The sequence below is a fragment of the Gopherus flavomarginatus genome, chromosome 3 (genome assembly GCF_025201925.1).
Source record: "Gopherus flavomarginatus isolate rGopFla2 chromosome 3, rGopFla2.mat.asm, whole genome shotgun sequence".
Taxonomy (NCBI): domain Eukaryota; kingdom Metazoa; phylum Chordata; order Testudines; family Testudinidae; genus Gopherus; species Gopherus flavomarginatus.
In genome coordinates, this window is record NC_066619.1 from 25,933,264 (window position 1) to 25,958,280 (window position 25,017).

General features: G+C 40.7%; 2 protein-coding genes across 2 annotated transcripts in view; both read left to right on the forward strand.

The window, feature by feature from the left end:
• LOC127046601 (sperm flagellar protein 2-like) overlaps window positions 1–18,796 on the forward strand; it is a 39,920-nt gene extending 21,124 nt beyond the window's left edge. Inside the window, exons 8-10 of the mRNA XM_050943800.1 lie at window positions 11,456–11,644; window positions 12,683–12,870; window positions 17,123–18,796. Coding sequence (XP_050799757.1) covers window positions 11,456–11,644; window positions 12,683–12,870; window positions 17,123–17,315 — 570 coding nt within the window. The 3' untranslated portion in view covers window positions 17,316–18,796. The remainder of the gene's footprint in view (window positions 1–11,455; window positions 11,645–12,682; window positions 12,871–17,122) is intronic.
• A 4,252-nt stretch (window positions 18,797–23,048) lies between these two features.
• Window positions 23,049–25,017, forward strand: part of LOC127046588 (sperm flagellar protein 2-like) — a 65,210-nt gene continuing 63,241 nt past the window's right edge. The window contains exon 1 of the mRNA XM_050943768.1: window positions 23,049–23,176. The gene's annotated coding sequence lies outside the window, so the exon portion shown is untranslated. The remainder of the gene's footprint in view (window positions 23,177–25,017) is intronic.

Sequence of the window (25,017 nt, forward strand, 5' to 3'; positions counted from 1 at the left end):
CCTTATGGGCCAGTGGTGTATGTGTGCATTCAGTTCAAGGAGCTCCTGTCTCTCAGGCCTGGTCTACACTACACGTTTAAACCAATTTTAGCAGCGTTAAACCGATTTAACGCTGCACCCGTCCACACGAGGCCCTTTATATCGATATAAAGGGCTCTTTAAACCGGTTTCTGTACTCCTCGCCGACGAGAGGAGTAGTGCTGAAATAGACAGGAAAAGCCCTGCGAACTTTTGAATTTCATTTCCTGTTTGCCCAGCTCTGATCAGCACGGGTGGCAATGCAGTCCCAAATCCAAAAAGAGCTCCGGCATGGACCGTGCGGGAGATACTGGATCTGACCGCTGTATGGGGAGACAAATCTGTTCTATCAGAGCTCCGTTACAGAAGACAAAATGCCAAAGCATTTGAAAAAAATCTCCAGGCTATGATACAGAGTCCACAGCACAGTGCTGCGTGACAAGCGTAACGGAAAGCCAAAGAATCAAATGGACGCTTATGGAGGGAGGGAGGAGGTACTGAGGACTCCAGCTATCCCACAGTCCCCAGCAGTCTCCGAAAAGTATTTGCATTCTTGGCTGAGCTCCCAATGCCTGTAGGGTCAAACACATTGTCCGGGGTGGTTCAGGGTATAGCTCGTTAATTTACCCTCCTCCCTCCCATGAAAGAAAAGGGAAAAAAAATCGTTTCTTGACTTTTTTCAATGTCACCCTATGTCTACTGCATGCTTCTGGTAGACACGATGCTGCGGCAGTGAACAGCAGTATCCTCTCCCCTCCCCTCCCCTCCCCGGTGGCAGACAGTACAATATGACTGCTATCCGTTGTCATCATCAGCCCATGAGTGCTCCTGGCTGGCCTCAGGTGAGGTCGGCCGGGGACGCCTGGGTAAAAATAGGAATGACTCCTGGTCATTCCCAGTAGATGGTACAGAACGGCTGGTAACCGTCTTCATCATAGCAGCTGGGGGCTGAGCTCCATCAGCCCCCTCCCTTTCATGTGTAAAGAAAAGATTCTGTACTGCCTGGACTATCCTAGCAGCGGGATGCTGGGCTCCTCTCCTCTGCACTGTTTAATGTCCTGCCTGGACTATCATAGCAGCTGGAGGCTGCCTCCCCCTCATTTTATCTCACTAACAAGTCAGTGTTTCTTATCCTGCATTCTGTATTACTTCATCACACAAATGGGGGGACACTGCAACGATAGCCCAGGAGGGTTGGGGGAGCAGGGAAGCAATGGGTGGGCTTGTTGCAGGGGCACCCACTTGAATGGCATGTAGCTCGTCATTTCTGCAGGATCTGACACGGAGTGGCTGTGCTCTCTGGTTCTCTGGTACACTGGTTCTCTAGTACACTTGCCCCATATTCTAGGCAGGACTGACTCTATTTTTAGATACCATAAAGGAGGGATTGACTCGGGGAGTCATTCCCATTTTTGTCTTTGCCCCCCCCGGGCCGACCTCAGCCAGGGGTACCCATGACAGCAGCAGACGGTACAGAACGACTGATAACTGTCATCTCATTGCCAATTTACAATGACATGGCAGATCGTACAGAACTACTGATAACCATCTCTGCTATCTTGCAAAAGCAAATGAATGCTGCTGTGTAGCGCTGCAGTACCGCGTCTGTTAGCAACATCCAGTAGACATACGGTGACAGTAAAAAAAAAAAAGCTGAACGGCTCCATGGTTGCCATGCTATGGTGTCTGCCAGGGCAATCCAGGGAAAAAAGGCACGAAATGGTTGTCTGCTGTTGCTTTCACAGAGGAAGGAATGAGTGACGACATTTACCCAGAATCACCCGCGACACTGTTTTTGCACCATCATGCATTGGGGTCTCAACCCAGAATTCCAATGCGCGTGGGAGACTGTGGGAACTATGGGATAGCTACGGGATAGCTACCCACAGTGCAACGCTCCAGAAATCGACGCTAGCCTCGGACCATGGACGCACACCACCTAATTAATGTGCTTGGTGTGGCCGCGTGCACTCGACTTTATACAATCTGTTTTACAAAACCGGTTTATGTAAAATCGGAATAATCCCATAGTGTAGACTTACCCTCAGAGACTACGTACGGGTTTTGGAGACCAGAGTAGCTGAATTGGAGGAGCTAAGGGAGACAGAGAGGTACATAGATGAAACTTTCCAGGACACAGGATAGCAGTCCCACCCTCAGTCTGACTGCCTCTGTGCTGGTAAGGAGGATGAAAGTCTCAGGGAAGGAAAACATCAAAGTGGAGCGGAGGGAAATGATCCCATAGTTGCGATCCTCCTTCCAGATGATGATGTGGTATCTTTTTGCACCGAGGATATCTCTTTAGGGAAGGGAACTCCAGTTATTAGGAAGAGATGGGTAATAATAATAGGGGATTTGATCATTAGAAACATAGATAGCTGGATTTGCAACGTCCGGGAGAACCTCATGATGACTTGCCTGCCAGATGTGAAGATTGCAGATCTCTCAAGACATTTTGACAGACATTCATGTAGTGCTGGGGAGGAGCTGGTGTTCATGGTACATGTAGGTAACAATGACATAGGGAAGGATAAGAGGCCAAATTTAGGCTTCTAGGTAAGAGACTGAAGTCCAGGACCTCCATCCCATGATAGCATTCTCTGAAATGATTCCAGTTCCACACACATTATTATTGAGTCTTTTATTTTTATAGCCTCTGTAAAAATCCATTTGGATCTTTTAAAGACAGATTATTTAAAACAACCTGCAGTTGCCCCTATCAGACAGAAACCATCTTTTTAGAACTTTCTCTTATCTCATTAATTATTTTTATGAAACAAACATCCCTATTTCTTTCCTTCTTGCCTTATAACTCATTACTTTCAAGGCCTTTCTTTCACTTGCTAATTTTGGCCTTTCTTTACAACACATATTTCTTTCACCAAACTTAAGGTAACTTTAATTTTATAGTTTTATATTTATTCTACACTGTTGTGTGGGACTAGCCACAGTGCGTGAAGTTAAGCATCTGCATAAATCTTTGAAGAAGTAGCGCCTTTCCTGTGAACACCTGAGTCAGGGTTCTGTGCTTCTCCTTTCACAGTGATGACAATGTAAATAAAACAGCTTAAAACAGCATGTTCCATTCATCTTTAAATTAAAGATGCAGATAGAAATAAAGTAATACATGAAATATCTGTAGTAATATGCAGGTGTATAGTATGATACATGAACATAGAATTAATGTGTTTGGCCACTGGATGCCACTGTTGTCCCAAATTGATATAATTGTAAGCCTCTTATCATACATTTCTCAAATAATCACCATTACAAAGCCATATGTTATTTAAAAACCTATTTTATCTTTTCTACAGTGACTTGTGATCCTATGTTTTACTATGAATTTTTAGAAATGCTGCAATATAAAACTGAAGTTATGCTTTTGTCCTGTACCTTATTTTAGGTCTCTTTCACATTTAGCCTTTGATGGGTTTTAATTCTTCCTAAACTGTGTTATATTTTTTCCTATTAATTGTTGTGTTCTTGATAAGAAGCAGATAAAGTAAGTAAATGCTGTACAAGTTTCCACAAAGTGGGCCTGATCCTGCACCAATTTAAGTCCATGGCAGACCCCCCCACACAAACTTCAGTCCTGCAGTGTGCTGCCAGTACACTGCAGTCCTTACCAGCAATACCACTGCTATTCTAGTTCTGAGTCTACTTTGAATAGAAACATTCAGTTGATTAACAGTTTTCTGATTAGGTGGACTGGAGCTAAAATAACACTGCACTAATTTTAAACTAAATTGTGATCATACCCAGGTCTGCAGAAATGGCAGCCAACATTTCAAAGGGAGTAAGTGCAATAACCACCTATGCTACTAAAATCTCAGGAAACTTCAGAGGTTACTATTTTAATAGATTAACCCTCCTACTCAATCTATTTGCTACAGGGATTGGCAACCTTAAAATGACTACTTGAATGAAGCCTTATAACATAGTAAAATGGCACCTGTGTGATTTATGACTATGTATCACAGAGTGCAATCATTTCAAAATTATGTCAAACATGAACAAGACAAATTCTTTATTGAGTGTCCTCTGTATATTTGCAATCATGGGATGCACCAGCAGGTGCAGCTCAGTGCCTGTTGGAGCTCTCCTGTGTCCCTCGCACCTCTTCTCTCTGCATTTCTGTGTGTTCTGAGGGTGAGACTATAAAAGAGAACATGGTGATCATCTAGTCTGACTATCTGCATAACACAGCCTATAGAAATTCTCTGAAACAATTCCTGTCTGAACTACAAGAAGTCTCTGAGAAAAACATCTAATCTTGATTAGATTTAAAAATTGCCTGTGATGGAGAATCTGCCATAACCCTGGGTAAATTGTTACCATGGTTAATTAACTTCACCATTAAAATGTATGCCTTGTTAAAAGATGGTAATTCCATTCAGTTTGAAACACTTCCTCCATCCAAACCCCTGTTCCTGATTCAGGGACTGTCTCACAAAAGCTTGTTAAAATCAGAGATTCAATCCTTTGTAGAAGCTTGAGCAATAAAGGAGGTTCCAAGGGAATTCAGAAGTCAGGTATTCTACTCCAGATATTTTCTGGTATCTGTCCGGTGGGTGCTTGACCCCCCGCACTGTCTCTTCCCACCCCTGCACCGCCTTTGCCCCACCTCCATTCCACCCCTTCCCCAAAGTCCCTGCTCCACCTTGCCTTTTCCCACCCCATCCCCACCCCGGGCCTGCCTCTTCTCCACCTCCTCCCCTGAGTGCGCCGCATCCCCATTCCTCCCCATCCCTCCTGGAAAGTCCTAAGCACTGCCAAACAGCTGTTAGGTGACAGAGGGGCAGGAAGCGGTGGGAGGCAGGGGGAGGAGAGGGCATGCAGCGTGCTTGGAGGTGGGGGGGAAAAGGAGGCGGTGGTAGTTTGGCTGCTCAACCACTAATTTTTCTTGGTGTATGCTCCAGCCCTGATGCACCCATGGAGTTGACACCTGAGTAAAAATTCATCTGATATTAGATCTTACAAAGTTCAATGCTTTTATTAGAAGATTCAGTTTCCTCATGTTGACTCTAGTATCCAATATATCCTCCTTTACCTCTTTAGATTAGTTTGTAACACTTGATCCAAAGAATGTATGCTTCCCTATCTCTATCAGACCAAGTCACTGCAGGTATCTTCCTTTCATGGTTGGACAAGAACATTTCCAAATACAAAGTCCTAACCTTTGGCCTGTCTGCTGCCCCCGGGTGATTTACAAAGTGCCTATCTGTGGTAGAGACTCTTTTAAGACAGCAGAGTTTTTTCATTTACCCTTATTTATATAATTGGCTTATCAAAACATCATAAAAAGATGCCCTTTTCAAAGATATACATTACACATATTTAAGCGGTTAGAATTCTTGATAAATGTGAAAAAAATCCCTTCTGCCTCCTACGTAGAGAATCCCTTTTGCAGAAGCAGTTCTTGACTCTCAAGAGGGCAGAGCTTATCTGCTAGAAGACAAATAACTGAAGCTTCAGTCTGCCAAAAGGATGTTGTAATGGGGAGCACTTACCTCTTGAGCACCTCCTGTGTGCGGAACTGTAGGCCTTGTTCTACTCCTGGCACCCCCGTAGGTTGTCAGTTCTTCAGTGGCTTGGCTCTTTAGCCATGTCACATAGTCAAAATGAACCTCTTCTGGGATAGCAAAATTGTGTATCCGCTCTGACCAGGGTCTTGAGACCCAGCTCTGTGCCCTTTATTCTCAGCCCTTTGCTTTGGCTTCCAAATGAGCCTTGTCCCATTCTTGGGGTTTACACCATTTCTCCAGTGGCTGATGTTGGAGCCCAGGCTCACCCACTACTTCAGGTTCCAACTCAGGGAGCCTATAAACAGCAGCCATGTGCCTCTCATTTCAGTTAGTTCCTTGGGCCTCCTCCTACCTGGACTCTGTATCTTCATCACATACCTGACCTTACTTTAGGGTTAAAGAGTAGTAGCCGTGTTAGTCTGTATCCGCAAAAAGAATAGGAGTACTTGTGGCACCTTAGAGACTAACAAATTTATTGTAGCATAAGCTTTCGTGGGCTAAAACCCACTTCGTCAGATGCATGTAGTGGAAAATACAGTCGGAAGAGAGATATATATGTATATACACAGGGAACGTGAAACAATGGGTGTTACCATACACATTATAAGGAGAGTGATCAGTTAAGATGAGCTGTTGTCAGCAGGAGAGAAAAATAACTGTTTGTAGTGGTAATGAAAATGGCCCATTTCCAGCTCTTGACAAGGAGATATCTTCCCCCCACCCCCAGTTCCTTATAAGCACGGGAAAATAGTTTTACTTTGTGTAATGGCCCATCCTCTCTCAGTCTTTATTCAAACCTAATTTAATGGTGTCCAATTTGCAAATTAATTCCAATTCAGCAGTCTCTCGTTGGAATCTGTTTTTGAAGTTTTTTTGTTGTAATATTGCGACTTTTAGGTCTGTAATCGAGTGGCCAGGGAGGTTGAAGTGTTCTCCAACTGGTTTTTGAATGTTATAATTCTTGACGTCTGATTTGTGTCCATTTATTCTTTTACGTAGAGACTGTCCAGTTTGGCCAATGTACATGGCAGAGAAGCATTGCTGGCACATGATGGCATAGATCACATTGGTGGATATGCAGGTGAACGAGCCCCTGATAGTGTGGCTGATGTGATTAGGTCTTATGATGGTATCCCCTGAATAGATATGTGGACAGAGTTGGCAGTGGGCTTTGTTGCAAGCATAGATTCCAGGGTTAGTGTTCTTGTTGTGTGGTGTGTGGTTGTTGGTGAGTATTTGCTTCAGGTTTGGAGGCTGTCTGTAAGCAAGGACTGGCCTGTCTCCCAAGATCTGTGAGAGTGATGGATCGTCCTTCAGGATAGGTTATCCTTGATGATGCTCTGGAGAGGTTTTAGTTGGGGGCTGCAGGTGATGGCTAGTGGCGTTCTGTTACTTTGTTGGGCCTTTCCTGTAGTAGGTGACTTCTGGGTACTCTTCTGGCTCTGTCAATCTGTTTCTTCACTTCAGCAAGTGGATATTGTAGTTGTAAGAATGCTTGATAGAGATCTTGTAGGTGTTTGTCTCTGTCTGAGGGGTTGGCGCAAATGCGATTGTATCGTAGAGCTTGGCTGTAGACAGTGGATCGAGTGGTGTGGTTTGGATGCCTTTGTTGCCTTCAGCAAGAGATGGGGAGCAACAGATTAGCAATTAGAGGTCACTGGAGCTCTCAAGCAAAGAGATCACTAACTTCCTAAAATTGAGAGTAATTTGTTTGGCATTCAAATCTTTTATACATGGCATCAAGAACAAGGTAGTGCCATTCATCACAGACAATACACTGGCAGTGTACTATGTGAACAAAAAGGGAGAGGCTCACTCTTTCCAGCTGTGTGAGGATGCAGGTAAAGTCAACAGGATAGCAGTTCAACTAAGCAGAGACGTAACCAACTGCACGAATGGTTATTAAAGAAATCGATGACCTGTACAGGCTCCCAGGCATAGATCTTCTTGTCACCAGACATTATTTGAAGTGTCTATTCTTTTGCTCATCAGCAGGGAGAGACAGTCTGTCCATATCAGAGTCTTTTCTTGTGAACTGGTGGAAGGGTCTGTTTTATGCTTTCTCCCTCCTTTCGTCTGATCCAGAGACTGAGAAAAAAGATAAGATGGAGATAAGATGATTCTTATTGTCCAAGTATGGTCAAGAAAACAGTGATAAACAGCCCTTCTTCAACTCTCTAATGGAGCGCACAAGCTATTTCCAGTGTTACCAGGTTCATTATCAGAACAGGGGGGAGCTAGGCAGAATTTATCTTCTGACCCTCTACCACTTCACCTAACTTCAGGGGCTACAGGACTCTAACATACCTTGAAAAATCTTGTCCTTCAGAAGTGGATCAGCTATTGATTAACTTGAGAAAACAGTCAACCAGAAGGTGTTGTGATATCTCAAGTGGACTAGATTTGTGACGAGGATATCCAAAAAACATATAGATCTAACATTGGCTCCAGTATAATATATTTTTGATTATTTACTTCAATTAAAGCTTTCAGGTCTTTCCAAATCTTCTTTGAAAGTGCAATTAGCAGCTATAGAGGCACACTAAGTGCTCATAGACAATAAATCTGTCTTCTGAGTTAAGAAATTTATGAAGGGACTTGTGAATGAAAGACTCTGTTCCTTCAAGGACCTCAGTTCAGTCTTAAAGCAGCTCATGAAGTCTGCATTTGAGCATATGGCAGATTGTTCACTATTCCACCTAGCTATTAAAATTATGTTTATAATAGCCATGACATCAGCTAGGCAAATGAGTAATCAACATGCCCTCATAGTCAATTCACCATTCACTGTCTTTCACAACAATAAGGTGGTACTTCATTCAAATGCTACATTCCTTGCCAAGGTGGTATCTGACTTCGACATAAATCAAATGATGAATGTACAAGTTTTCTTTCCTAGACCTCACACCAGATAGGGGAGTCAGAACTACATACTTTAAATACCAAGAGAGCTCTAGCTTACTGTTTTAATAGGACCAAAGAATTTCACAAGTCTCCCAATCTCTTTATGTTATGTACAGACAACCACAAAGTCATGCTCTCTCTTCACAATGTATAAAGAGAAGTTACAATCTAACATCTATTCCTCCCCTTGCTGGGGTTAAGTCACACTCTACCAGAGCAATGGCTTCCTCCACAGCATGCTTTAGACATGTTCCAGTTCCTGAGATCTGTGAGATTGCTATTTAGAGCTCAAAATGTATAAACCTCTACTCCTTAGACTTAGTGTCTAGAGCTGACGCTCAGTTTGGTAGGGCAGTATTTCAATCCCTGTTCAATTAGGATGCCAAGTCCCACCTTCCTTTGATGGGCTACAGTTTGGCAAACTATCTCAGAAGTGGAAATATGCAGAGGCCACTTTGAAAAAGAAATTAATATAACTTACCTGTAAACAGAATTCTTTGAGATGGACTTTGCATATTCACACTTCCTGCCCATTTTCTCCTCATCCTCAGAAGCCTAATGGAATATTGAGTCTAAGAAAGTGGTAGAAGGAACTGAGGTATCAGTGGGCATCCCCCTTTTATAACCTCACCCTCAAAATTTTCAGGAATGCAGAAGGAAGTAGGAGGGGCACATGAGTGTTCCTATGGGCACTGCTATGAGAAAGTTCCACCACTTGAGCTGTACCAGCCAGTGTATCCCATTCATGGGAATGTGCAGAGTCCATCTCAGACAACTCTGGTTACAGGCAAGTAACCTTCATTTTCAAGACTGTTGAATTCTCTGTTTTAAATTTGCATGCATAAATGACATTTCTGTGTGGAAATGGATGTGTGCATGCAAAATCAGATCTGATCCTGCAGTGAGCTTCATGTGGGCAGAACCCTGTGCCCATGTGGAGCTCATTGCAAGATTGAGACCTCAGAGGCTGGCTTAATAGCCAGTTGAAAACTATTGCCCCTGGGGGTGATAGTCCTGTATATCTTTTTAGACATTTCAAGTCAGTAGCATTTCAGTAGAATGCACTAGCCTGCCTGCCCATTTGATATAGTATTCAAGAAGTCAGAAGAATTAAAAAACAAATAAAATGGTTTGAATTTACAATATTGAATTTACTTTTTTCCTCTACAAAAGTATATCACAGTTTGCAGTAATACAAAGGACATCTCAGAATTTTCTGTAGCACTTCTAGAACTGCCATTAACCCCCGTGGATATGTGTTAGTAGGTTATTGTTACATGCCTAGTTGTACTGTGAGGCACGCTGTAGCATGTTAGAGTTGGTTATTGCTTTTGGAGTATGTCTTGTTTGTTAACAGTAGTTAACAAAATGAAAACAAAATTTGAGGTGGGTTCATGTAGTGTGTTGTTCCATTGCAGCTCCATCACAAACATCTGATGAAAGGGAAACTAGGCTCATGAAGGATAAAAGTTAGTGAAGACCTGCCAGTTTTCCCATCTAGCCTTTTTCTCCACTTCTCTCCTCTTTTCTGAAGAAACTGAATTGGGACTCTTAGACAAGCTCCAATTACAGATCTCTCAACTAAACTTTAAAGCTGTACCATTGCTTCTGGAGCAGGTGTCTGGGCTGCAGAGTGAATCAGTGATTTCCCTTTCAAGCCCTTCTGTGGGACGGTGGGACTTCAAAGGGAAACTGCAACTCTCACTCAAAGCTCAGTGCCTGGGCTGCAGAAGCAGCTGAAAAGTTTTGAAGTTTAATTCAGAGATCTGAATTCATAAGAACAGAGGAGTGGCAGAAGGAAGCTGAAAATGTAAGCATGTCAAGGAGGAGTTACTACAAACTTTGGTTGCCACTGCATTTGACAAAGACAAACTCCTAAACCCTCCTAAACTCCTATGTTAATTAGGATAATAAGGAGAAACAGAAGCCAGTCCTCCTTTTCCTTTATGATTTCTTTCTTAACATTTATAATAGGCAGTTGCCTGACACTTCCTATTATAACTTTACCATCTTTAACTGTTTAGGCTGAAATTTTACAGGCTGGGCATCTACATCAGGCCGACTTATTTTGCAAAATTTTAGCATTTAGGGGAGGGAAAGGGAGGAGTTGTGTGCCTTTGTGTCAGGGATCTGCTTTTTGTCGGCCCTGTGACAATCCATCCAAATTCGTCACTATAAGACTTTGAAAAATTGCAGTCCACGCATACTCACTAGAGACTTGCTAGATCTTCTCAAAAGATTCCGTCTGTACTGGAGAGACAAGATGGGTGAGGTGATTTTTTTTTTTTTATTAGACCAACTTCTGTCTACTACAGCTCTCCATCTATCTGTACTAGGCATGCTTCAGCCCAGGGCTGAGCAGGACTTTCCTTGCAATTAAGCTCCAGGCTGATGCAGGCTATCTTGGGGCCAGGTCCAGGCACTAGAATGGAGAGTCACCTGTACTCAATGCCCCCGTTCTACTGTGAGGGAGGAAGCTGCCTGAATAAAAAGCAGAGGGGATGTGCATGTGGGGGGAGTAGAGTAGGACAAGGAACCTTCGGAGAGGGAGAACTGGGACTGGATATGAGTTGTGGGGGGATGGGGCCAGGGGAAGAGAAGGAAACTGGGACTAGTTGTTGGGGAATGAGTATCATTACAACTAAAAAGAATTATTTGAAGCACAGAAAAGTCACATCAAAATTGTCTGTATGTTGGATTTTCTTCAGTCTGTGTTAAAATTAATTTTAGCTGCCTAAATTTTAAGAAAATGTATTTCTGTTGAGTATCTCAATTAAAATATTTTTAAGTGGTTATGTATTACTTGATAAGACCATAATTATATTATATTACTGATAGCATCATAAATAGAAATGAATGTTTTAGGCTATGTATGTTAAATAAGCATAGATGAAGACTGTCATGCTATTTTGAATAAACATTTTATATCAGGAGTATAGAATTTTCTGACATAACTGTTAAATAGTTAATCACTATTTAGCATAGCTTACAATATTTTATTTTTTTAGGAGGCTTACCGGGAAGAGCAACTTATTAATAGATTAATGAGACAGTCCCAGCAGGAGCGGAGGATTGCTGTACAACTCATGCATGTTCGTCATGAAAAAGAAGTGCTATGGCAGAACAGAATTTTCAGAGAAAAACAGTATGAGGAAAGACGACTGAAAGAGTTCCAAGAAGCTCTTGATAGAGAGGCGGTAAAAGATTAATTATTCAGTATATTGTGCGGAGCTTTGTCTGCCTCCCATACATGAGCTCAGATTTTTAAAGGTATTCAGGCATTGCCCAGCCAGTGTTGCAAGGCCTCAGTGACTTAGGAGCCTGTCTCATTTTCAAAAGTGACTTACGCACTTGGAAGCCTAAGTCCAAATGAGATGTTATGCCAAATGTTATGCATACAGCAGGGCATGACACTCACACATTCACCCTTTCCAGCCCTGAACCCTCACTCTTATCTCCCCCCAGTCCCTCCAAAATAAACTTAATTCTCATTAGGAATCTCATGCATCCAGGAGTCTGTAAGTATTGATTAGGGATTGTCCAGAATTATACCTCCTGGCCACCAGGGCCCACTGTGCTATTGGAAGTGCTGATAGTCAAGTTGTTCTTCCTCCTTTTTGATTTTATGTGCAAAACTTTTGGAGGGTGGGAGTTCTAAAGCTCAAATAGTATCAGTATCTTTATATTAATTCTTCGCAGATTAGGCCCTTGCTGTTTAAACTGTGTGCCATACCTTCTAAAATGTATTTAATGGCTGAAATCCTGGCCTAATTGACATCGAGAGGTGTTTTGGTATTGACAGTACTGGGACTGGGATTTCACCCAGTGTCTGCATGACTGTTCTTCATGAATAGTAAATATAGTCTCTCCATGTTTAAGGTTAAAATGGCTTTTTTTCAGAAATCACTGAAAAAAATATTTTACTTGTTATGGGGAAGTAACATTTTGCTCCTTTACTTCAGTATATTAGTAACTATTTTGCAAAAAGCAGGGACTTACAGAGTCCTCAGAGGTTGTATTCAGACTTCTGCAGATCTTAATTTTTTATTACCTGCTATATATTATTTGATTAATGAATCTATAAAAATGTTTTCAATTCTTGACTCAAATTCAGCAAGTTCATTTTCTTTATATAGATTTACTCTAAGCATTTTAAAACTTTTTTTATTGCTATGCCAGTGCAAGTTAATTTACAATCTAATTAAAAAGTTTGTTTTTGAAAAAAAAATCCTTAGGCTCTTGCAAAACAAGAAAAAATTGATTATGAGGAACATATTTGCAAAGAAAGAGACCTACATGAGAAAATTGCTGCTGAAAGAGCAGAGGCTCGATATAAAAAGCATTATTCCATGTGTTGGGAAGTGATTGACCAAATTATTGATCTATCAACTAAAACAGGAGAATATCGAATGTTGACAAACAAGTAAGTAAATTTCAGAAGTCAGAGAAAAGAAATGTATAAGAAACAGAATACAGGGAAAGGAAAATTAGTGACACACATTATTTCATGAATATGTTCCCTTGTGAATGCCCTGCTTTCCAGTTGTGGTTAATACTGAAAACAAGCATATAATTTAAAAGATTATTATAGAATCATGAGTTCTGTTTCTCGTATTCAGTGTACCGGAGCTAATGTTACTGTGGAAAAATTAAACCCAACTCCACAGTAATAATTACTTTCAACTGGAAATACTTTTTAATATTTTCACATTTTTTGCACATGAATTAGTAATAATAATTAAATATTATATTTATATCTATAATTAAATATTATATCTAAAGCAACCTATGGCACGTGAGGTAGGCAACCTATGGCACGTGAGCTGATTTTCAGTGGCACTCACACTGCCTGGGTCCTGGCCACTCGTCCGGGGGGCTCTGTATTTTAATTTAATTTTAAATAAAGCTTCTTAAACATTTTAAAACCTTATTTACTTTACATACAATAATAGTTTAGTTATATATTATAGACTTATAGAAAGAGACCTTCTAAAAAATTACTGGCATGCAAAACCTTAAATTAGAGTGAATAAATGAAGACTCTGCACACCACTTCTGAGAGGGTCCGACCCCTGTTCTAAAGGATCACAATGTAATTTATATAGATACTAGGGCTGTTAATTAATCACTGTTAACTCAAGTGATTAATCAAAACAAATTAATCTGATTAAAAAATTAATTGTGATTAATCAATGTTTTTATCATACTGTTAAACAATAATAGAATACCAAATGAAATTTATTCTAAATATTTTGGATTTTTTTTATATTTTAAAATATTGATTTTAATTATAACAAATTGTACAAAGTGTACAGTGCTCACTTTGTATTATTTTTATTACAAATATTTGCACTGTAAAATATAAACAAAAGAAATAGTATTTTTCTATTCATCTCATAATGTGCTGTAGTGCAATCTTCTTATTGTGAAAGTACCACTTACAAATGGTGACATAACATTTGCTATGTTATCGAATAAAACCCATCTTCAGCATGGAAGAATGTCCTCTGGAATGGTGGTCAAGCATGAAGGGACATATAAATGTTTGGCATGTCTGGCGCATAAACGCCTGCAGCGCCTGCTACAAAAGTGCCATGTGTACACCTGTTCTCATTTTTAAGTGACATTGTAATTATGAAGTGGGCACCATTATCTCCCATAAATGTAAACAAACTTGTTTATCTTAGTGATTGGTTGAACAAGAAGTAGGACTGAATGGACTTGTAGGCTCTAAAGTTTTACATTGTTTTGTTTTTGAGTGCAATTATGTAAAAAAAAATTGTACATTTTTAAGTTGCACTTTCATGATAGAGAGTGAACTACAGTATTTGTATGAAGTGAATTGAAAAATACTATTTCTTTTTATCAGTGCAAGTATTTGTAATAAAAGATAACAAAGTGAGCACTATACACTTTGTATTCTGTGTTGTAATTAAAATCAATATATTTGAAAATGTAGAAAATATCCAAAAATATTTAAATAAATGATATTCTGTTATTGTTTAACAGTGCAATTAAAACTGCAATTAATCACAAACATCTTTTTTTTTTAATAATTGGACAGCCCTAATAGAAGTAAGTTTGAAAAACATTTTGAGATTCTTCAGGTTAAAAGGCTTTAGGTTCAATGTGTACTTTACAAATTACTTTCCTAACATCAGCAATAGAGCCACCTGTGGGTGAAACAGCAACTATTTAAGAAGGCCAAGAAATCACAACTTAATGCTTTAGGACTATAAGAGGTTTTCCTACCTGGTCTGGCATCAGATGCTGCCATGCCTTAGTTTCCTGTCAGATTGGTGCTTCAGTTTCCCCTTGCTTTCCGATAGCTGGGTACTTCAGTGAATTGGCAGTTTGGCCCTCTGACCAAGTTAAATATTCCTCCCTTTCTAAGACAAATAAAAGTTCAAAACAAAAGATTTCTGCAAACAAACCATCACCCATCCTTAGCTAAGTCCTTCCCCTTAATAGCTAGGATTCCACACTAGTTCTTTGCCATCCCTGGTCCACAATTCTTCAGCCTTGTCTACTGGCTTCACTGTTGGGCTTTTCCTGCCACAGGCTAAACAAATCTTTCAGCCACACTCAGTGTAGTCCTCAGTAATCCTTCATCCTTACTGGGCTAAACAGCCCTTTCTCCAGGGTATAGTGTCGTCTTCCCCACTTGAAGGAGGAAAGTAAAGGAGAACTTCCCCTTATCCTCTCTGGAGGCTTTGGCCTGGGACCTCTAAACAAGAAAGAGCTTGTTTTGTCACGGAGTCTCCTGCCTTCTCTGTTCTTTTCTTGTCAGACTTTTTTCTTTTCCTGCTTTCTCCTTGGTCTGGAAACCTTTAGAACTCCTTAGTCCATGGCTCATACTCTTTTCAGTAATACTCTTACTCCTCACCGGTTCCTTCTCCTGCCTGCCTTTAGGACTTCTCTTAGGCCCTCTCACTGGCTTCTGGCCACAGCCCTTCTCCTTCTGCTTCAGGTCCCTGACCTCTGGGAACACTATTGGCAATCTTGGTCTACAACTCAGTTTGGTCCACCTTGGAGCATCTCTACAATAAGCTGCTACACCCTCCAGCCTTCTCTAACTATTGCGAAAACAAGCAATTGTATATAGTGCTTTTCTATTCCACAGTAGGCTTTGCTGTAACCTGCAGTCACACAATCCCTCTGATGAGTACAACCCACAGAGTGCTGATCTTATAAGGGTTTAAATGGACTTAACGCCTGCTTTGAAAGGGGCAAAAGATTTTGTGACAGTCTGAAATAATACTACATGCATCTGAAACTGCAGGGTGAATATAATGTACATTTGAATTGTTCATGACAGCAGGTTTAACGTCCTAAGTCTTACTCACATCCTAGTATTGTTTGCAAGCAATTTTGAAAGTGGAAGCTTTTTGTGACTTTCAGAGAACAATCTAAGGGTCTTCCCATCTTGGCTCAAAGGCTGTGTAAGTGGATTTTGTGGGTGATTTTCTTGTCAATGTGCAGCCATGACTCCAATGTAAATTTAGTATAAAACATATGTGAACTGAGTGGTGAATACACTATATAGGTACATATACAGATCAAGATTGTATCAGCATCCTGACTGCCACGGGAGGTAAATTTTGTCAGTATTTCCATGCATTTCCTTGTGCAAGATGCAAACAGTATTATTTTCAGTGTTCAAAGGTATTATGTGCAAAGTATATTTATAGCATAACACTCAGTTATCTCAGATCTATAGTTAAAAAGAAGAAAATTCAAATAGATGAAGTTGTTGTTCCAAAATGATAATGCTGTCTGCTAGCAATTTTATGTTTGTGCCCTTTTATGATCATATAATTAAATCACAGCTTTTTTTTCTTCAATACAAAGTGCAAGATAATTATAAGGTAATCTTATGTGTTTTGACAATAATATAACTCAGTTCAGTTTGAGCACACCTGTTGAATACAGACTAATTGTGCTACTGGTGTTGCTCAGCTTGTTGATTTGAGCAACCCTAGAATTACTACATATCATGTGTTCAGGTTCTTTGTTTTATCTTTAATAATAAAAACACTTGTTCCATATTTATTCAGGTTCTTTGTTTTATCTTTAATAATAAAAACACTTGTTCCATATTTATATCTATTTCAATTTGTTATTTTCTAGAAAAACCTTTAACATAATCAGGTTGAATTACTTACATTATCATAAACTAGTATTAACGTGTAGAGTAGGCATTTCTGGACAGATCTTGCCACCCTCTTTTGTTGGTGCATAAGGCTCTGAGTGCAGGAAAACTGCAGAAGGGATGGATTAGGTGTGGAGTCCACATCTCTTGTGTAGCCTAGAGTACATCTCCACAGATCCTCCAATGAGTCCTTCCCCAGTGAGAATATAAGTTTTGGAGTGGGAGGGGGCAGAGACAATAGATTTGCTACTACACAGTTTCACCAACCAAATACTGCGCATTGGCACATATGTGGAGATACAGCGGCCCTTGTATCTATGACAGCAGCTGCAGATGAGGTTGGGTACAACTATGCGGTCTTTAGGGTGGGTTCTGTCTTTGTCCCAAATCCGACAGATGTTGTAGTGTAGAACCTCTTTACTTCTGCTGCATGTTTGGGGCAGAATTGGGTCCATAATTCTCAAAATAGCTGACTTGTTAGTTTTGGTTTGACAACTAATTTGGTTTGTTTTTGTTTCTGCAGCCTAATTCCAATTAAACTGATGCGAGATTGGAAAGAACTTTTTTTTAATGGAAAACCAATATATGAACAAGTGTCGATTGAACCTTTGCCAACTGAGCCAACCCCAGAACAACTTGTAGAGTTGGATAAAATGAATTTGCTAGATGAGAAAGATTATGATGAATATAAGGTACCCCTAACTGACATGGCATAATGAAAGAAAATGCACCTTGTTTACTCATGATTGTTGACAATTTGTTGTGATGTTATAATACATTTGGCTTTTTGGGTTTTTTTTGAGAGTTCATGATGATAGAATTAGATATAAATTTTCATATAGTTACAGATGTTTTCACATTAGCTCCATATTCGTCTGGGAGTAAATAATATGTTCTGTTGCTGGCATTTGACAGCCTGTGCAACCCTGAAAATCTTAATCCTTTGTTGGCCTTGAGTGCAGTAACACATTTCATACTGTATATGAACAACTGACATTACTATGATGTTACTGATGTTACATAACTACAACATGTGAAACTTCAGTGCAATTATTTTTAAGTAGAAATTAAAGTGTAGTTAATTGCACCACATTAGAAAATATAACACAAAGTAGTCAGCAAAAAAAACCCCAAGACTAAATAAAAACAGTGCCTGTTACAAGATCTGGTAGTCCTGTAAGTACTATTTGCAACAAGTTGTGAATTAAACTTTTGGAGTGGAATTTTATATTTGGTGATCGATTTATTTTAATAAGACAACATTTTCAAAAAGAAGTTTTGAGAAATGGCTGATATTGTTATGACCATGCTGTAATAATCTAAGTGACAATTTTTCAGATCCTATATTCTGTTTCCTGCAGTTTTAGAACACAATGTAATTTAACAATTGAAAATTGAAGTAAGAATGTTGAACTGCTTTGACCAAAGTACACTACATAGTTATTTTCCCCCCAATTCAGTATTATTTATTTTCTTGTTTGAAAAAGAAGCTTTTATGCTTTGAATCTTTCCTGACAGTCTGTTTAGTATAATATAGCACAATCATTGTAAATAACTTGTATTTCTGTCTTTGTTGTTCGAGAAATGATTACCACACGATATGTGCTTTTTACCCACATCCTGAACCAATTGGTACATATTCTTTTGCAGTAAGTAGTCAACTTTTGTTAGGGGTTGGTGTGGTGTATGTCTGACAGCTCAGTTTGTTTTGTTTTCAATCTTTGAGTATGTTCTCTACCAACTGAAAGTTATTTACAAGATACCTATTCATACAGAATTAACGCGTATGATAAATTTTAAAACCTTCCTTAGAAGAGCAAAGACAACTCTGTGGAGGGAGGAACCTAGATGGTTGAGATTTAGTAATGGCATAATAAGTCTTTGGGCCAGAGTCTCGTTTACATTAAGGCCTCTGTACACCACTCTGGGAGAATGCAGGATGTTAAAATTAATGTAAATTTAATTTATGCACCCTTTAAGGCCTTCTTACCTTGCAAGTCAGATAAAGAGACCTTAGTGTAAAGGAAAATCAGGTCCTTTCACCTCTAGGTTTCCAGTCCTACCCTCCTATTCTATTCCTTGTCACCAAACATTTGGTGTTCTCAATTCAGTTTCTAATTTACTTGCAATTAACTGGTAATAAGTAAATGGCAAATTAATGACCATAGCTTTAATATCAGTTTAAAGTGCCAGGCAAATGTATGGAATGTTATATAAGTTTTGAATAATAAACATTAATTTAAAAAAATATCTAAAGTATTTTTGTAACTCTTAACAGGCCAGTCAACCCAGCAGTCATGTACTGAATTAGGACAGACAGCAGTATAACTTTATTTTAAATACACATTGAGCTTATGCAAAAAAAGTCAATAATAATTAGGATAGCAATTTTTTAACTGTTTGCATTATTTTCAAGTGATGCAATGTACAATAACTCATTGGTTCAAAAAGAGCATAATCACTATTCACTAAGATCCTTTAGCAAGTCAAATTGATTACAGACATTTGAACAGAGAGCAAATAGAAATAAAATCAGTGTTGATGAAAGAAGAGCATGATCTATACAGGACAGCACAAGATTGAGAATCCAGTTCACTGATTCTCTAATTACAATTGTCTGCTGTCTAAGCACTCACTCTCTGTTTGGTCATGGCAACCCAAAATTTTCAAATGCGGCCCTTAATTTTCAACGTGGCCCAACTTCAGACACTTAGCATCAAAGCAGAAGTGGGTATTGAGGGAAGGATATGAAAGAAGTATATCTCACCGCCCTTTTTATCTTTCCCCTATCATCTTTGTGCTTTCATCTTCACTACCCCTTATGCTTGCACCAAACATCAATTCTCTTTTCATTCAAATCCTTCCTTAAAATCCCTCATTCAAATACTACTTTTGCAGAGCCTATCAATGTTCATCCACCTCAGTTAGTGCTTCCAGAAGTCTATAACATATCACAACATATATCTGAAGAAAAAAAAATTCAGTCATGAATTTTCACCATCATCTGATCTTCCGTTTCTTAAGCAGCTGAACCATTCTGTTTGCCTAAGTTAGGGGAAAATACTAAAGACCTTACTAATTTTTTAATGAGGTTTTAGGCAAAGCCCAATTAAAATTAACATTAGTTTGCTTGAGTTAAGGACCTCAAAATTATAAGCTCTTTGATACAGAGACTATAGTTCTATGTACTGTACAATGCTGAACATACTAATGATGCTTATTAAAAAGTAAGGCTGGAGTCAGGCTGCTGCAGCACTGTCCAGGGCTCCTCCTGGACGCGGCGCGCTGAGCCCTTAGGAGAGGGGGGAGATGGGGGTAAGCGGCATGGCAGGGGGCCAGGGCTGGGGGGGCTTAGATAAGGGAAAGGGAGTCCTGGGGACAGTCAGGGGACAGGGAGGGGGCAGAGGTTCCTGGGGGGGTGGTCAGGGGATGGGGAGCAGGGGGTTTGGATCATGGGCATTCCGGGGGTCTGTCAGGACTCTGTAGGGCGGTGGATAGGGGTTGGGGCAGTCAGGGAACAGGGCGGGCTGGTGGGGTGTGGGGTCCCGGGGTGGTGGTTGGGGAGGAGGTCTCGGGGGGGTCGGTGAGGGGACAAGGAGCAGGATGGGTTGGGGATTCTGAAGGGGGCAGTCAGGGGTCAGGAAGTGGATGGGGGTTGGATAGGGGGCAGGGCCAGGCTGTTTGGGGAGGCACAGCCTTTCCTACTCTAAAGCTCATACAGCAGTTTGAGACTTGCAGACAGCTATTTAACACAAAGAGCCAAGTTGTTATCTTTTCCATGGGGGAGGGATCACATGAGAAGAGCAATATCCTATACCACCTATCTCCTTCCCAACCTAGAGACCACCGTCCCGAGGCTCCAGAGGTTTGTCAGGTAGTGCAGTGGTTCTCGAACTTTTGTACTGGTGACCCCTTTCAGACAGCAAACCTCTGATTGTGACCCCCCCCTTATAAATTCAAAACACTTTTTAAATATATTTAACATTATTTTATAAATGCTGGAGACAAAGCGGGGTTTGAGGTGGAGGCTGACGGCTCGTGACCCCCAGTAATAACCTCATGACCCCCTGAGAGGTCCCGACCCTCAGTTTGAGAACCCCTGGGTTAGTTTAATTTTAGCACCCTGTGTCCATTCACATGCATGTGCTATTTTGAGCATTTCAATTTTCACAACAGAGGCTCATTCCAGATTCTGGAACAAGCTCAATTGCTCAGTTCGTGGAGTATGTACATAGGCTATACTAAAGACAAAACCACAGTAACCGTCTCCAGTTTGTGAGGGACCCCGTGGAGCCAGTCTCTAGGAAACAGATACATTCATGGAGGTTAAGTCCACTAATGGCTATTAGCCAGGATGGATAAGGAATGGTGTCCCTAGCCTCTGTTTGTCAGAGGGTGGAGATGGATGGCAGGAGAGAGATCATTTGATCATTACCTTTTAGGTTCACTCCCTCTGGGGCACTTGGCATTGGCCACTGTCGGTAGACAGAATATTGGGCTTGATGGATCTTTGATCTGACCCAGTATGGCCATTCTTATGTTCTAAGCTAAATGAACCCAAAGTTACAGAGACAGATATGAGTCAAGGGAGCCAGCAGAGTATCAGAAACCTGGAAAAATCTCTTACTGGATGGACTCAGGCGTTTGGTCACAAGCTGAGGTGGTTCAAAAGTTTTGGGATTTTTTTTAAGCAGACTTTTTTATTGTTTCTTTAAACAATCAAACACAGCAAGCAGCAAATATTTGACCACACACTTCTGAAACCCCAAACCATGTTCAGGTTTTGGCAGACTAATTTCAGCTTTTCAATTAAAAAAACCACAACAAATTTTGAAGGAAAGCAGATGTGATTTTTTTCTGCTTTTTAAAAACCCCTAGTTTTCGATCCAAAAAAAGTTTTCAAAGAAAATATTTGTCCAACCCTTTTAATGAGCTTTAGTGTCTTTTAGCACTAGCTCATGCTGAGAACCAGTGATACCTTGTAAAGGTGACTTGAAAAGAAGTTTTCTTAAAACTGGGTTTGTGCCAAGATGCGGAAGGTTTTTACATGTTTATTTTTCCCAGGGCTGCCTTTGTGGGAGGGGGCAATTTGCCTTGGGCCCTGCAGGGGCCCCCACGAGAATATGTATTCTATAGTATTGCAACTTCTTTTTAATAGAAGGGGCCCCTGAAATTGCTTTGCCTAAGGCCCCCTGAGTCCTCTGGGTGGCCCTGACTATTGCATAGTTAGAGAATATAGAGAAATTGTCAGTCAGCAATTCAGGCCCTTTACAATATCTTGTTCAGTTCAGATTAAAAAACATTTTTCTAGAACTGCAGTGACTCCATCAAACACAAATAAGTATATTAACAGCATATTTAAATTATATCCCAAACTCTTGTGCTATGGCAGCAACTTTTGATGTCAGAGATTGAGACAGTGAGGTTAAGAGAGTAAAAGTGAAGACAAGAACATAGGCAGGTATGTATTGCCTTACAAAATATTGCGACTCCAATAAGAAGTATAGCTGATAAAACAGCAAAATACGGCAAAGCACTGTGACACCTGACATAATTACTGCAGTGCATTCTACAATGGACTGCCCTTGAGGAATATGTGTAAGCTGCAGCAGTTGTAGATTGCAGCTGCTCGCTTATTAAATAGAATCAGTCACAAGGAACACAGTACACTAGTTCTCCTAGATCAATGTTGATAAATGCAAAGTAATGCACATTGGAAAACATAATCCCAACTATACATATAAAATGATGGGGTCTAAATTAGCTGTTACTTCTCAAAAAAGAGATCTTGGACAGTTCTCTGAAAACATAAGCTCAATGTGCCGCTGCAGTCAAAAAAAGCTAACAGAATGTTGGGAATCATTAGGAAAGGGATAGATAATAAGACAGAAAATATCATATCCATGTTAGGCCCACATCTTGAATACTGTGTTCCCATGTAGTCTCCCCATCTCAAAAAAGATATATTGGAATTGGAAAAGGTACAGAAAAGGGCCAAAAAATTATTAGGAATGTAGAATAGCTTCCATATGAGGAGAGATTAATGAGACTGGAACTTTTCATCTTGGAAAAGAGAAGACTAAGCGGGGATATGATAGAGGTCTATAAAATCATGCCTGGTGTGCAGAAACAAAATAATTAAGTGCGGTTTACTCCTCATAACACAAGAACTAGGGGTCAGCAAATGAAATTCATAGGCAGCAGTTAAAACAAAGAAAAGGAAGTATTTCTTCACACAATACACAGTCAACCAGTGGAACAATTTGCCAGAGGATGTTGTGACGGCCAAGACCTATAACAGGGTTTAAAAAAGAACTAGATAAATTCATGGATGATAGCCCTATCAATGGCTATTAGCCAGGGTTGGCAGGGTTGGTGGCCCTAGCCTCTGCCAGAAGCTGGAAATGTGCAATGTGATGGATTGCTGATTACCTGTTCTGTTCTTTCCCTCTGGGGCACCTATCATTGGCCACTGTTGAAAGACACGATACTGGGTCTGATCCAGTATGACCATTCTTATGTTCTTAAAAATCTAGATCTACATGGAATTTCACCTAACTTCCAGGTGCAATTCAAGGTACTGACTTTGATCTGTATATCCCTATATGACTTGGGTTCTGGCTGTCTGAAAGACTGCGGGCATGTCTGCACTACAGACTTAAGTCGACCTATGTTAGGTTGACTTACAGCCAGCGCGGTGGCTGATGTCCACACTGCCCTCCTTCTGTTGGTGGTGTGTGTCCTCGCTAGGAGTACTTCCTCTGACTTGAGGGGCAGTGTGGGTGGCTGAGAGCCAAGGCTTTCAGCTCCACGCGGCTCCCTGCTGGGAACCCAACTGCCCCCTCAACTCTCCACTCACAGCTGGGCGTGGGGGCAGCCACCTGGGCTTCTTGGGTCCCTGAGCAGGGAGCCTTTACACAGCAGCCCTGCTGGGAACAAGGAGCGGGGTGGGTGCAGTCCAGCTGGGAGCGGAGAGCTGGGGGCTGGGCTCTCCCTGTCTTGCTTTCTTGATAAGACAGCCAACAGCCTATGTAAGTAATGCAGTATGTAGACAGACACTGTGTCTTCCTAACTACACTGACAGCCCTGTGCCTCTTGTGGAGGTGGAGTTATTATGTCGGTGTAGTCGGACACTTACATCAGTGGGGGTAGTGTGTACTTTGACATAATTAGATTGATGTAAGATGCCTTACATCAACCAGGCTGCCTCTCCCTTGTGAGCCATCGTGACAATTTAGGTCAGCAGAGACACACAAGCTAATAGTCCTTAGACTTAAAGGCCAGAAAATTGGTGACTGAGTGATCTTAATGGAGAGTCCATGCAGTATGGAATTCACTTTTCTCCTTTGTCTGATAGGGTGGTCTACACTGCATGTGGGAGCATGCTTCCCAGCCCAGGTAGACGGACAAATGCAAGCTCTGCTCAATCTAATGTGCTAAAAAATAGCTGTATGGATGTTTTGGCGGCATAGGCTAGCCACGTGAACTTGGACCCAGGGGGTCAGGAAGGCTGGTACTTGGGTGGCTAGCCTGTGCTGTCACCCGTGCTGCAATGGCCATGCTGCTATTTTTAGCACATGAGCTCAAGAGGAGCTAATTGTATCTGTCTACCTGGGCTGAGAGGCATTCTCCCAGCTACACTGTCGATGTTCCCTTAGAGCTCGAGTAAGTTTATCCTGTCTCCTCTTATACATTTTTATCTGCCCTGAGATATGTTAGAGGGCACATTTTTATAGCTCAAAATAAGTTTTGCTATTTAAAAAATAGGCAACATTTTAATTTACATTAATAATATAGTTATATGTAATCACACGTAGTTACAGTTTCCATGGGATGCTCCATGTGGAAATAAGTAAGCACAAATCAAGTTTATATTTGAAGAATGTGAAATACACTGTGACAATATCTATTTGTTAATAGACATAGGAAAAATAGCTTTATATTTTACCTGTAGTGTGATTGAATTCATATTGTGTCTTTCAGTAGTGCTCAGAGGGAGAACTGGATGACATAAAAGATTGGTAATGAAGTGTTTAACCTTTAGATTACAAGCGTGAATCTAGCACAGGTCGTTGGAAGGCAAAACTTGTCCTCTTGAAGCTGTTTAATGGCCTGTCTTCTCAATAAGTCTTTTGAGAGAGTTAGAATTATCCAACCCTAATCAAATGTTCCGTTTTCTTAGTATCAACCACCTCTGGGTCAACACTAGGAGTGCTTTGCTGGTATAGCTATACTAGTATACTGTACCAACAAAGTGCTCCTAGTTTGGACATAGCTTATGCCAGCAAAACTGCGCTTTTGCCAGTATTGATTATGCCAGCCCTCTCTCCTCTCACAAGCAGCAAAAATGCAGTTTTGCCTGTGTAACTGCATCTATGCGAGGCACTTCTGCCAGCACAGCTATGTCGTCCAGAGATT